This window comes from Platichthys flesus, chromosome 9, assembly GCF_949316205.1.
Source record: "Platichthys flesus chromosome 9, fPlaFle2.1, whole genome shotgun sequence".
NCBI classification, from domain to species: domain Eukaryota; kingdom Metazoa; phylum Chordata; class Actinopteri; order Pleuronectiformes; family Pleuronectidae; genus Platichthys; species Platichthys flesus.
In genome coordinates this window covers 16,251,028-16,265,522 of record NC_084953.1, presented here as the reverse complement: position 1 = coordinate 16,265,522, position 14,495 = coordinate 16,251,028, and the positions used below count along the sequence as shown (strand labels likewise).

At 42.7% G+C, this 14,495-nt stretch overlaps 1 protein-coding gene across 1 annotated transcript; it reads right to left on the bottom strand.

Annotated features, from left to right (window-relative positions):
* Nucleotides 1–738: 738 nt before the first annotated feature.
* Nucleotides 739–13,616, bottom strand: tmem59l (transmembrane protein 59-like). Its single transcript, XM_062394752.1, has 8 exons — nucleotides 13,230–13,616; nucleotides 11,987–12,092; nucleotides 10,955–11,049; nucleotides 10,615–10,767; nucleotides 4,511–4,616; nucleotides 4,306–4,420; nucleotides 3,341–3,458; nucleotides 739–2,560 (listed from the first exon to the last, which is right to left on the bottom strand). The coding sequence occupies exons 1-8, from the start codon at nucleotides 13,398–13,400 to the stop codon at nucleotides 2,402–2,404; spliced, it is 1,023 nt and encodes a 340-aa protein (XP_062250736.1). The 5' UTR covers nucleotides 13,401–13,616; the 3' UTR covers nucleotides 739–2,401.
* Between the last annotated feature and the right edge of the window lie 879 nt (nucleotides 13,617–14,495).

Genomic DNA, 14,495 nt, shown 5'->3' with positions numbered 1-14,495 from the left:
GTGATTAATTTGTGTTGTAAATGCCACCCATTCTTTATTCTTGACTTTCCGCAGGCAGTCTGTGATGGTCCAGCTGCAGTAAACAGCTTTCTCTACATGACTGTCCTTCTGTTCTTTGACTTTGGTAAAGAAAACGTTATCTCAGTCATATTAGGGGAATCCAATTACATCAAATCTCTGATCTTCTCTGATGCATGAATCCTATAAACATTGTAAAAGTCCTTCAGGTGAACTCAAGACTCAGCAGCTGTTGTGTTTAACACTTTGCAGGTACTACTACTACAATACAGCCCATAATACACTATAACCAAAACTCTGCTGCCACCTAGTGCATTGTAACAGTAATTACACAAGAGGGAGGTCATTTTGGCAGAGAGATAAATTCCTTGGTGAGATCTAAATGACATTTTTATTACAAGTGCTGCTTTAAAGTGCTTTTTGGAGATAAGTGTTTTTTCCAAAAGTATGTGGATGTCTACATTATATTGTTAAAACAAAGTCCATAAAAAGAAGGTTTAGTAAGATGAATGAAGAGTTCAGGTGTTCATAAACTTCCATTGGGTATCCACATACTTTTGGCTATGTAGCAAGTTAATTAAGGCTTCAGTCTGCTGTTAACGTGGAGATTGTTATTCTTCTACATCATTTTTATTCTTGGAGGAAACAAAAGAGATTCCCTATAAGTCCTTTATTGAATGTATTCTTGTGTGAGAAAAAAACAAACACTTGCGTCTCTAATTTATTTACAATGAAAACACTTTATTCATTATGTCCTCAGTATCATTTCATTGAAAATGAACCGACCAGTAAAAAGGAAACAATACAATTTGAAAGTCATATATTCCATATACCTTCAGTTTGAATCAGCACAGATATTGTTGAAAAATGGCTTTTTGATTGAGAGTCCTTCCTGTAAATTTGTGAGCATATAATCATTCATCATTACACAGTCTATTCAATGGTTACGGTAAATATGACTTGACACAAATAAAGAAAATCACACGTCTATAGTAGAAGTTGTACCATGCTGGCATGGCGGGCGGTTAAGATATAAACTATCGAAGCGTCACTTGCATGCACGGTTTATTGTCTACACAGCCTGGATTAAAAGAGCATTACAGGACACAGAAAGCACTGAGAGGAAAACGTAAACTCGTCTCTAAGACTGTGCAACTCTGCTCAATAACAAAGGTCTAGGTTAAAAGCTTTGCATTACATGTTATTACAGAGGCTATCCTTCAGTATGTGCTCCTAGGACATACAAAATAGTCAGCTATTAGAAAGCACATGGCACAGAGCATATAACAGCTAAGAACTCTAAGTGATATAAGAGCATTAACATGAGAATCATATTAATAATAATAATACAGCAATAGGTGCGATCTCCCTTCTCTACGTGTCTCTTTCCTCTCTGTGTTACAGTATATTTTACATACAGAGCAGCTACATGTCGTGATGAATTAACTGTACATGGCACTTCAGTAACACTGTTTAACAAGTAACTCGTGTTGATGACTCTCAATAAATAAGAGAAGACAAAATAAATTAAAAAGGTGTCGTTCTTTGTCTCGTCTCGTCTCAGTTTGAATCCAGATCCTGCTCTAGTTCTGAAATTGTTACTCATAAATGAATGTGTGCTGTTTGCAGATGCACACACAACCCCATACACACAAACACATACACAAAGATGAATAACGTGATACAAGTTGTGGTTTTAGTTTTTTCAACAAGTACTTAATGCTTTATGTACTATTTTCTTTCTCCGAACTTTGAGAATGTGTTGCTCACCAGAGAACTGTTTTCTGTTGTGTGACGGGCAAAGCACGGCTAAAAAAAAATTATGATAAAGTAAACTCAGCATCAGTCAGCTTCAGTATCTGCAGCATCCCGGAGAGCTCACCTGTAGTTTATCCCCCTTTCCTCTCACTCACTTCCTACTAATTTTCTTTGCTCTCCGTAATCCATTAATTCACATAAACTCCCTGTGAGAATGAGGAAAATTGAATCTAAAATCAATCTTTGTGTTTGTCTTCTCTCGTTCACACCAGACATGAAAAATTCGAGATGAAGCTCTCAGCTGTAATCTGTCCTCTATACTCGTCTCCAGCGAGACAAGAGCACTGTCTTATCAATAAGCAATAAGCAGGCAGGATCATTTGAGGATGGACATATTTTGACTGTACAAGGAACTGAAATGACAGGCGTAGCTAAGTGGAAAAAAAAAACGTCTGATCAACACAAGCTAGATGTTTCATTAAGGTAAGTTCAAAAGACAGTAGGTAGGGTGCCATGCTGTTAAAAATATGTTTTTAAAAATTCTGCCGATGGGCCACAGACTTTTAGACATGGTTACCCTTGGGAGAGGGGGGGGGGGTGGAGAGAGCTCTCCAATTGGTCCTTTCTAAACACAAGTTTTGTTGAGGTCAACTTTCACCGGCAGCGGCCCCGCCTCCTGGCTCTCATCCGACTGTTTCACGGTGACAGCGATCACGGGAGTCAGGTGGTACGGGTTGACTTTGTGGGCATTGTCCAGAAACTCCTTGTCTCCGTTGATGCTCAGCTGGAGAGACACGAAAAAGACAGAACGCGTGAGGATAGCGAGGAATCCTGCAGTGCTTTACCGCACCATGTCTCCACTTATGAGCTCACTGAGACTGAGCTGCGTGAAAGAATTACAAAGCCTTTACATGGTTTCGTAAAGTGACAGTCCTTGGAGTGATTTTATGAAGATGCTCTGATAACCCAGTGTCTTTGAAGGGATTACAAAGGACTGATGGGAGCAGGCCTCACGGAGGGGGCTCAGTGATTTGTCATGGATCTGTGTGAACTGCTGCTGCTGCGGGTTTCTGCTGCATAAACTAAGAAAAGGTCTAGAATACTGCGAAAGACAGTCACCGACTTCAGTGATGTGCAGCAGAGCTCCCAGACGTGCAGGTTTTTTTAAGCAGCAGCCTATAGAACAACATTTACACTGGGTAACCACAGTTAATGCAGGCTGCATAACTGTGGTTTGCCAATGCACGTCAGTCGAATTAGAGACTGCAGAAGAAAAACACCTTTGACTGACTGGAAAAGGATTTAATCAACTGAGGTGAAATGACATAACACATGAATGAGAGCTGCTGGTGAGAATCAGACACCTCGGCTAAAATAAGACATGGAAATATCCCAAAGCATGAGAGCACACACACACACAGACTTAAACAGTAACATTAATTCACGGTTCACAGCATGTTTATACCTGATCCGAAGAAATTTGCATTTGAAACATGGAGCTCATTAAGTCTCCGCTTCTGGCTTGTGTGCATGTGTGTGGATGTGTGTGTGTGTGTGTGTGTACCTGCGTCTTGATGTGCTGCTCTGGTGCGGTGACGAGGCTGGCACAGCTGAGCCACAACATGACCATGATGGACAGGAAGAGACAGGCCGCTAAAATCCAACGAGGGAGACCCGAACGTCTGGAGAACCGAGGTGTGGGATACAGGAGGGGGAGAGGGTTAGGGGAAGAGAAGAAGGAGGGGAGGAAGGAGAGAGAATCATCACTGCATCTAGTACAAGCCTAAATGTAAATAAATGCATTAAAACCACACATTTAGAAATTTTCAGCCATTCAAGCATAGAATTATAGTCACCTTTAGCAAACTTTTTTTTTTTTTTTTTTAAGATCCTGGAACAAATCTTTTCTACAGTCCACTTTAATCAGCTTTTATACACACGAAACACCATTGAGTTCCATCTTCATGAATAAAAATGTCTATTTTTGCATTTATCAGTCACACATGAGATGTATGAAGCCTCAAAAAGTTATTTTTCATACCAAACAGCCTTGAAGGAACGGAAATCTAGAATATTTTATGTGGAAGAACACTAGTTCTGTTATTTATCTCTTATTCTCTGTACAAGTCAATTCAAAGTGCTTGACATATAAAAGGCATCAAAACAAAGTCTAAGTGCACCACCAGACAATGAAAAAGCATTTAGATGGAAATGTAATTGTTAATTAGGACAAAAATAAGAAACACAATGGTAAGAGTGACACTGCAGTGCAAACAACTGAACAGAGCTGAGTGTCAGCAGATCTGCAGTATTCTGGGTGTTTGCTCCAGATATGTGGAGCACACAAAGACAACGCTCCATCTCCATATTTAGTTTTTGACTCTGTCAACAGAAAACAGACTTGTCCCAGTCGTCTGAGGGGTCCTGACTGGGTTGTAACGTAGCAGCAGATCAGTTTTTAGCATTGTAACTATTGTAAAGCAGCAACAACAAAAAAACAATGCAGGGGAACCTCCAGCTGCAGCTCACCTTGACATGCAGCCGAGGAAGTCGTGCTCAGCTGTGGGGTCGTCTGTGTGCTGGACAGGGTGCTTCCCTTTGCCTCCTGCTTTGGATGCTCCCTTCTCTCCGTGTCCCCTCACGCCTGCAACACCACACGTTGAGAAACAGAGATTTCAGTTGACGCGACATACACAAGCTCCTATATAAACTCTAATAGCTGATATGTTCTCACCATGAGGTCTCTGGGTGTGAGAGTGGACCTGAGGCCAGGGTTTGTCCGCCACATTGGATCGAGGAGCCTGCAGCTCGGGCAGAGAGTACTCCATCTCCGGCTGGCTCTGAGGAGGAAAACACACTCAGCTGTCATGGCAGCAGATTCACCACCGTGATTCACCAGCAGAACTGACAGGAAGGAGTCAGAGTCGCTGCGACTAAATATAGTTGGAGCCGAGAAGTGAAAGAAAAAAGAAAAGCGATAAGCAGCAACAGGAGATGAGTAATACAAGAAAGTCAGGAGATTTCAACTTCAAAAAAGTTTGACATTTTGTGTGTGTTCGTTTTCTCGCTGAGATGTTGATGAGAAGATGGAGCAAAGCCGTTCTGTCTGTGCATTAACAATAGAGCCAGCGCCTGAGGCCATTAGCCTAGCTTAGCATAAAGAGGTAGGTGGATTTCAATATTGTCCATCATCTTTAGACAAAGCCAGGCCAGCTGTTTCCCTCTGCTTTCAGATGTTATGCTAAGCTAAGCTAACCAGCTGCTCTATAGCTTCACATAGATATGAGAGTGGGGTCTTCTCAACTCCCAGTGACAAAACAATTCATCTTATTTCTCAAAAATGTCAAACTATTTACACTACAAACACTACGTCACAATTATAAAAAAATGCCATTTAGAAATTTGATTGTTTTTAAATGAAATATGAAATCAAAACCAAAGCCCCTAAAGGCCACAATTTGATTGTGTGCGTGAGTGTTGGAAGTGTTGACCCCCATCCCCCCCTCCCCCCATTTCTCACACTGGAATCCTCCACCCCTGATTGCATTAATATATCAACTGAAACAGGAGAACAAGATAACGAGGCCAAGTAAAGTATTCAGCCTGTACTGTTTATACATTTTTTGGATCATTATCACATTCAGCCAAATATGTACGACCTCTGACCTCAAGCACCTAATTGTGTTTTCATCCAATTTGGAGGCTCTAATAGGATGTAAAAAAAGATCTAATGATGAAACGTGTCCAATATGTCTGGGTGTTTCTCAAAATATGTTTCTCACCCACACAAAACTGTTGAGTGGGACAGCCCTTCTGAAACAATGATTTAAAGCAACTGCTAGACACACACGAAAACACACACAAACACACTCACACACTCACTGAGCTTGCCGTCAGTGTTTGCACTGTTGTTTCATTATGTCCGCAGTGTTTCTGGTTCCCCTGGAGAACTCATTAAAAGAGGATTTGGTTCCCCACTGCTGAAACCTCCCTCCAATACAACAGCAGCTGTAGTTGGATGTAACGATATTATTGCTGGCCTCAGCAAACACACACACACACACACACACACACACACACACACACACACACACACAGTAGATCCCACTGGATGTCGTGTCGACCTCCCAGTGTTTATTGATGTGGACACATAACCAGATCAATGACATTTTTGCTGTGTCATACATTATAATGTGAGATCAGCTAAATTCAGTTTATTGGTTCTCATTTCTTAATCTATCAAATGATGATCTGTTTTCTACTTAGTGATTTTAATCACTCCTCCAGAGGAACAGAACACTGAGGCACGTTTCTGATGCTGCCTGTGACACAGTTTTCTTCCTGAAACACTTGAAATCCTACAAACATTTGTTGTTGAGGTTATTTCAAAGCCAAGTTTGTTACACCTCGCGATCAATGCTTTCTGACAAAGTGCATCGAAACCAGATGTGTTTTTTTATTGGTGTAAAGTCTGGGGAGAGGCGAGCAGAGATGTGAGACGGATAATTCTCATTGGCTGCAGACTGCAGAGATCCAACCGTCAGAATGAGTGGAGCCTGATCTGCATCTGTCATGCATTATGAGAGGGAGGGCAAAAGGTGCTCTTGTTAAAAGAGGGAGAGAAAGAGAAAAGAAAGAAAGAATTGAGAGAGAGAGCGAATGAAAGAGGGGTTTGAGAGTTCAGACACATGACAGCCATAAAGAGACTGAGGGTTTCAGGCAGAGAAGAGGTGAATACAGTTAGACAGAAATGTCCTTTTTGATTTTAGAACCAGGTATTTAGCTGTTTTTGAAACAAAGTAAAGTGATTTATCAAATCCACGTTAAAATGTGCAGGAAAATAATTTTGTCACAGTTCAGAAGGTGGCAGTAACGCACCTAAAAGTTGTTTGCTTACCACCATAAAAGAACTGAAGAAGAATATCTAAGTTTACTTGAGATTCCAAGTCTTTGAATTTGAAATGGTTTCTTACACATGACAAGTGTGTGGTCTACGTTCTGGCCAAATCATCCAGTGTGTGTGTTCTGAAGATTATAAAAATAAAAAATTGGTAAACCTGTAATTATGTCTGTCATCTACCACAAATTTAATTGGTCAATGGTTGAAAATCCTTGTTATTACATTATTATTACATTAAAAACAGTTGAGACGTAATGATTGGTAGCTAGACTGACTTGGGATTGGTCAGGCAGGTGTATCTATAGGGCGTCAACTATACAATATAGGTACTTACACTGTACACTGTGTAGTATAGTAAGCTAAATTCTTCATCCCTGTTTTACATGTTCAACTCTTCAAAGTACTTTAACTGTTTTTAATATAAATTCAAGCGAGCAATACAGATTAGTTTCAGAAGAAACTGTATTCTGCCATTTAAATATGTTAAAAGCTTCTCATATAAAAAACTTTATGTAAAGTTCATACTTAAATCCATTCAGAAAGTTTTGTGTGGGTGAGTAAATGAAGCTGGGAACATACAGTGACTTCTGTTTCACTGTAGCATCATAAGTCAAAGTCACGCTTCCTTCAAACACTGTTATATCACCGGTTCTCTCTGTTCCTTTCAGGAGGGTTTTTTGAAATGCATTCAGGGAGAATGACTAATGTAATTGTCAAGATGAAATGGGGTGGGGCCTTCTCTCTCGCTCTCTCTCTCTGTATTCATCCTTACACCAAGTCCAATTTGTTCTGCAGGCAAGCTCGCTAACACAAGAAGGAGGAAATCTTTAATCGACTCGGTTTTGTCCCAAACAGCCTCTGAGAGCTGGCAGTGAGGCTGTTTGGTCAGTGAAGGATTTGTTATAATCACAAGCAGGCGGTGAGCGGGGAATAACAGCGGTAGAGGGCCGTGCTTTACCAGTGGCTCTGTTTTTCTTCAACGGGGTGTCACCACATTCAGGGACACTCTTATGATTCAAACTCACTGTGCATTCACATGCTCCAATTCAGATTTTGGTGTGTTCAAGTAATTTCACACAACATCTTGACACTTCGCTCCAATTTTAACATTATAACACAAAATCGGTGTGAAAGCCATACAAATAACTGATTATTTATCATAAAAACAACTGAATTAGCTAAAAGGTCTGATGTTCTGCGGTTGTGAGTTTGTCACGAGTGTAATATTTAACAAATAGACATTAAGAGCTTCTATTTAGAGCTGACTGTCCAAGTTGTAATTCCACCTTTAGGTGGCGTTCAGGTAAATTGAGGAACTTTCCAATTATTCCAACACTTGAATGCACAATACTTAATGCCACTGGCTACTGGTAGATTCATGACTGGTTTTGATGATACTCGAGGCTGCACACTATGCTCACCGCTTGAGCTCATAGAAAGTACACTCATGGCCACAGAGACGGATGTATATACACAGTCAGCTTATTATGGATATCCACATAATTTGTATTGCAGGCACCGTTGGCCTGTTTATCCGTCTCTGCTGCTCCTCAACTAAGCTGGACTTTTTCTGCTGTTTCAACCCTCGCAGAGACAATCTGTCATGTTGGTGGCGGTTTGCCAGCTGCCCACTAAACACAGGCCTGATAGTCTTTTCGCAGCCCCGTGGAGCCTGGCTTCCGCTCGCAGCTACAGCCGGCACGTCACGGCCGTGAAGAGCAAACATCCATCACCGTTCTGTGGCTTCTGCCTTTGCTGGAACCTCACAGGCCATAACGCACTTGTTTCGTACACGTATTAGTGAATTTGAGCATATATAAGAGTCCTCTGTTACACAGAAGCCCTTCTGTTTGGGTGAGGGTGCTAAAAATAGTATTATTTTTCCATTGAGCCCTCTAATTATGCAGCTAAAGATGCCATCAAAGTCCCATTATCCGAATGGGAAAACCCCTGAAAGAGACGCAAGTTTCTGACAAGTATTTGAAATTCAGAGGACAGGACTGGATACTGTGGTGGTTAGGGGGAGACCAAATCCTATTATAGCTTTAATATATAGGTGGCTACTGCATTGACTTTGGCTCTGTGTTTTTAAGTTTGACAGGAAAGAACTCTCCAAGTTCATACCCCAGCCAAGGCCCCTTATGAATCCACATTTTTGAATTATCTGCATCCAGATTTTTATTTCGACTCACACACTCAATCACAGCTCTAAACATGCCCGATTTTTATCATCAATATCCATGGATTACCCTCTGAGAAATCAATGCCCTAGGTTGCACGTTTAATGGATTCTTCTTCCTGTCAGCGTCCTTCCACCAGGTTTTTCGTGATAACCCGTCCAGTAGTTTTTGCACAACTCTGATAACTTAACAGACAAACCAATTAACGCAGATGAAATCATAACCTCCTTGGCTTTGTTAATAAGACCTCCTGCCAACCGACCAACATCCAAACAGCACTTCCACTGCAGGTGGACAGCATCCGCGCACGGGTCAGTCACGCCGCCCTTAGAAACAACTTTATTCTTTAGCACAGTCCGCATCTCTGTTAAATCTTGCAGTGAGTTTCTGTCCTGAGGCCAGTTCAACACAGCTTGCCCTGCTGCTTATTAAATATGCATGGTGCTGAGGGTGGTGACATAATTTAAAGGGACATTTATAAACAATTAAAGTGCTGGTAAGAAGAAGAAACCTAGCAGGGCTCTAAATCCAACCACCTTTTCCCTCCCTCGCCCCTGCTGCGTGCCCCTTGCTCGCTCGACCCTTCACGGATGTACGGCCACAGAAATGGACTGTGAGATGTGTTGGCAGCGGACCAGGCTCCACAGCATCGTATAGCACAGGATATATTTCTCACTCCTAACAGGAAACGAAGGTCAGCTCAACCAATAACCTATCAGGGTCCACTAGCTTGCTTTTAACCTCCAATCGAAAAACATATGACGTGAGAAAGCTTTGTAGAGAATCTTTTTTATGATTATGTGCCATCATGTCTCAGTGGAGCGTTTATACTGCAGGAGGACGTCTCAGCGATCGAGTCTCTGTGCACTTAGACACTCAGCGGGATCGGCCTGTGTTGTCGGTGCAGATGTTCAATAGGATGAGAGGGAAGCTCTGCAGTGCAGCAGCTTAAATAAACAGGTCTCTATGTGGGTTTGCCCCACCATATGTTTTTCACATCTGCAGAGGAGGTTGTTTTCAATCCTGTTCGTTTGTTTGTAAACAAGATTTCGAAACAGAACTACTTGACGCATCACCAAGACATTTGGTGGAAGGATGCAGCATGGGTCAGGAAGCCATTCCAATTCGGTGGAGGTTAACACTCTCTTTAACATTGTGAGCTAGGGAGTTTTTTTTTTATTATCAATTGTTTTTATTTTCACTGATTTTCCAGATAATAATTAATGGGTTTTGATGGGGAAAAAAAACATATTTAGGGAACTGATATCTATTAGGGCTCTACTGATTCTAGTTATTCTCATTAATGCAACACAATACAAGGAAAGCAGAGAAGTAGGTATATTTATACCATTTAAATAAGTGTTTCTCTAGTTCGTCCAGTGAAAATGTTAAGGATGAACTTAAGATTCGACCAATGCAGAAAGAGGTCTGACTTTGATTTGTCTTGATATCTTCAAATTGGCTTTGTTGTGATGTTTCAGCCATAGGAAGCATTGGCGCTAAATATATAGCTTTGGACTATTTTGAACAAACTGCTGCTGTTGCTGCCACTGCTAGGAACTAATTTCTGGTTACAACCCAATCAGGTTATATGAATATTAAAATATAAACAGTGCATCAAAACCTTTTGCAGAAAATAACTTCATTAACTATGAATGTTTAACCATGACACATTAGAGATAAATAAGTTTTGGAAAGCAAAAAAAGTCCCAGCTCAAAATATAAAGCCTGTCAGTCCAGGACAGAGTCTGTACTAACCTGGAAAACAACCACCTTGCCGTCGTCCGCCTGCAGGTAGAAGGTCCAGGTGGAGGAGATGAAGCTCTGAGCAGAGCTGACGATCTCGTTGCACCAACTGGACACGGCCTCCATCACGGAGGGGGGCTTGGGACGGAGAGTCATGGCCTTCAGCTGCAGAGAAAAGAGAGAGCAGGACACTCTGTAAAGAGGGAAGGTATTTTCTTTATGTGTATCACCTTCAGATAGTGTGCACACTTGTATCCTTAGTAGTGATATAAGCACTCAAACAACTTAGATCTTTGAGCTTCAGTTAGTGTGTGTATGTGTGCATCCCTGACTGCAGAGTGGCCTTCCTCACCTTCCTCCTCTTGATCTCAGGTTCAGAGGGTTGGCTGGCACAGCCGGTGCTGCAGGCCTCCTGCTCCAGGAGCTTAATGTACGCCTCCTGGCACGCTGCGGAGATGAAAAAGAAGAGGCATGATGGAAGGAAAGTTGGAGAAGTGGAGTGAGCAATACAGTCAGTTGGGCTGGAGACAAAAAAGATGCACATGAGACGTTTCACTCCACGTTGCCGATATTGAAACAGGGGGCAGCTGTCTGGGCGGCAAATCACACCATTGATTTCCAATATGGCAGCTCAAACAGGGTGAGCAGCCTCAAAGAGCTGAGAAAATATCCACTGAGGCTACAGCTAAGGAGCTGCTGTGTCCAACATTTTGATGTTGAACACATGCACCAGTAATGGAAATGTTACCTTCTACCCTCCATCACACATGTAGCTTTTATTTCCATTTGCCTTAAAAACCTGAAAGCTGATTTTTTTTTTTTAGAGATACAATCTTCAAAGTATTATAAGACGTCATTCGAGTTAGACCCTAATAGGAATAAGAAGTTTAGAAGTTGCAGATAAGATTAAGGTTAAAATTCGTGACTGACTTTTTACAATCATTATGCAGCACAGCGCTGGAACCAAATTCCTGATGGTCTTAGATTGAAAACCTGTGTGTTAAGTGCCTTTCACTGAACTAGGTCTTTTATTCTATTTCACATTATTATTTGACCCACTTCTATCTAATTCAGCATATATTCAAATTTGTATACAGATGTATCCTTTTTATTTCCTTTACTTCTTTTGTTTTACCCTTTAAAATAATTTATATAGTTTTCTTTTTTTTTTTACTCTTTGTTGTTTTTAATGTCCCTGTACAGCACTTTGAAACAACCTCTGTATCAGAAATGTCCTTTATTAATAAAACTGCCTTGCCTTTTAAATTTGACGAGAAACCCGTCCTGTGACTCATTTTGACACCACTTATACAGACCAAGGCCGCAGCTGAGAGCCCCCCCTCATCCAAACAGCTCGACACCCCGGGTGGACCGACTGACTCACCTCCCTGACACTCCTCCGTGCTGGTGTTGAAGCCGGCGTTGCCGTTGACAAACTGGCAGATGGAGTAGAGGCGACAGCCACGGTAACAGGCGTTCATTATGGAGTCCTGTAGCAGCCAGAAAGAGGGGTGCACCAATTAGAAAATGTCTCCTGCACTCTGGGATAAACTCCACATAACCTTGATGGGGTTGGATGACAGAGATGGGCTGTGGCGTCACTTAATGACACAGATCTGCTGCTCTCTTGCAGCCTGTCACAAACAGATGATAAGAAGCTTTCAGTTACTGTCGAGGAAACCCAGTGATGAGCAGACACTTGTATAAAACAGGGGGAATGAGGTGGTGAGCGAGAGAGAGAAGGGAGGGTGCTCATTACTGCTTTCTTGTCATAATGACTTCAAAGTGGAGAAAAGGCGCCCCCTGGTGACCTCTCAGAGAACAGGAGAGACAAAGAGAAGCCCTGACCGTGAGTGGTTTATTACAGTCATCATCTTCGCTGCGTTTCCCTGTTTGCTCACAGACAGCAGAGATGTGTGTTTATCCTCAAACCATGAGGCAGCACCTTATATTTAGAACGTGACTGTACAATCTACACGTTTCCGGTAGGATGACCCTGAACTGGTGGTGCACAAGCAGCCAGGTGCAGCTCTGCTCCTGCTGCCCCGCAGGATGTGTTGAACCGCACCTGAAGACAGCGATGGACGATGAGGAGGATGAAGAGGATGAAGAGGCGGGGGGGGAAAGCAAAACATGCGCCACTGGAATTCAAAGCGTTGGACATAGAAATGTAGAGGGATGGCTGATCTGCCGCCTCGCTCCGGTGCAGTGTGGCCTGATGTGACCAGGAGGCTGCGGTGCACACTGTCAATAACACGGATCGCAACCCCCCCCCCCCCCCCCCCGCATCACGTCTGGCCTGCTACATCTTGTAATTACGGTTTATGTAGCTGGCGCAGTTTCTTGCACGAGCCTCTCGCTATGCGCTCGAATGCAGATCACTTCTTGGACGAGTCTTTGAGGTGCAGGAGAAAAGATGCTGCATCCATTTTCTTCGGCCCTGACCGGGAGCTGTAGCATCCCGGAGGCTGCATACAAAAAAAAGCCCGGAGACAGCGTGTGGTACCTTCCACTGCGCACACAAATAAACGCATCAAATCTCCAGTAAAGAAGCGGAATTTACACGTTATTCTCCACGGAGCTGGATAACAGCGCGCTCCCTGCAGAGACGCACGGGAATAACTTACTTTAGCGGGGCTTCTGTTTTTGATGGTGAGCTGGCATTGCTTTTTGCAGTAGCTGATGTCGCCCAGCTGGTTGTCGAAAAGATCGGAGGACGCCGCCTCCGCCGCCGCCGCCGCGAGGAGCACCGAGAGCAGCGCCGAGAAGCCGCACATCCTGCCGCCGAGCCGGAGCATCTGAAAGCCGGGAGAGAGGTGGAGGAGGAGCCGGTGAGAGTCGCTGCTGGTGCGGAGGATGGTGATGCTGCTGCTGCTGCTGCTGCTCTAGCCCCGGTCCTGTCTACTCCACTGCTCGCATCTGCTCATGGCGTCACGCGCATCACCACCATCATGCACGCGCATCCCCCACACCCGCGCGCGCGCGCGCACCCACAAACCTGCAGTGCATAATGTGGCAGCGATGGCATTCATAAAAAAGGCTGCAGTTGAATTGAGGAGACGATGGAGTCACAGAGCAAATTATCAGTTTGATCAAACGTGGATAGATGTTCCATAATCGATGTGACAGATATCAGGTGATGAAGATCCTTCTGAAACCCTAACTGGGCCACAACACCAACAACTCCTAAGACCTTTTTACTTTAGTGGAGAAAAAAAGAGACTGTATTGTGGTGTGTGTTCAAATTCTACTTTGAAAAGTGCATAACAATAAATAAATGTTTATATTACAGGTGTATTATCTATAGATTGTATATACCAATAGGAAACAGAATGACGCTCAGTAGACTGTGTACCTCCATCAAGGCCCAATAGTCCCAATAGTGAATTTAAATTCACTAGATCCAGATTTTTATTTGGAGCTGCACCAAATTGCTGACAACATATAATAGATTACTAGCTTCACACCTATTTTGATTTCAGCAACATGATCATTTGGTGCTTGTGTCCCCAAGAGACAACTACTTGACAATCTGGAAGGCGTATAGGAGAAACTTAAAGAGCTCAATGAAAAGCAGATTAGATTGCATCAAAGGATCTTAAATTTTAATATAGTTGTAATATTATTCCAAATTGTCACATTCATTTCAAAGTGGCGAGAGCTTTGTATTAGATCTATAATGACCAGTTTGAAATTGGAAATATACAGTTTAGATGAACATCAGACCATCAGGCTGAAGTTGTTTGTCTCCTGATCCAGCAGGGGGCGATCACTGTCAGATTGACCTCAAGCATGCCTTCTTGACCTATCAGAGGGAGCAAGTAACTTCACTTTTTTTCGCTATGAAAATGGAGGGTGGTAGCAATTAAAGCCATCCTGAGCAGACAATAATG

Coding starts and splice junctions, on each gene's coding strand:
- tmem59l (XM_062394752.1), bottom strand. CDS start 13,400: ATGCTCCGGCTCGGCGGCAGGATGTGCGGCTTCTCGGCGCTGCTCTCG. Junction 11,050..11,986: donor CACGGAGGAGTGTCAGGGAG/GTGAGTCAGTCG, acceptor TCATCTCCGCAG/CGTGCCAGGAGGCGTACATT. Junction 10,768..10,954: donor CTGAGATCAAGAGGAGGAAG/GTGAGGAAGGCC, acceptor TTTTCTCTGCAG/CTGAAGGCCATGACTCTCCG.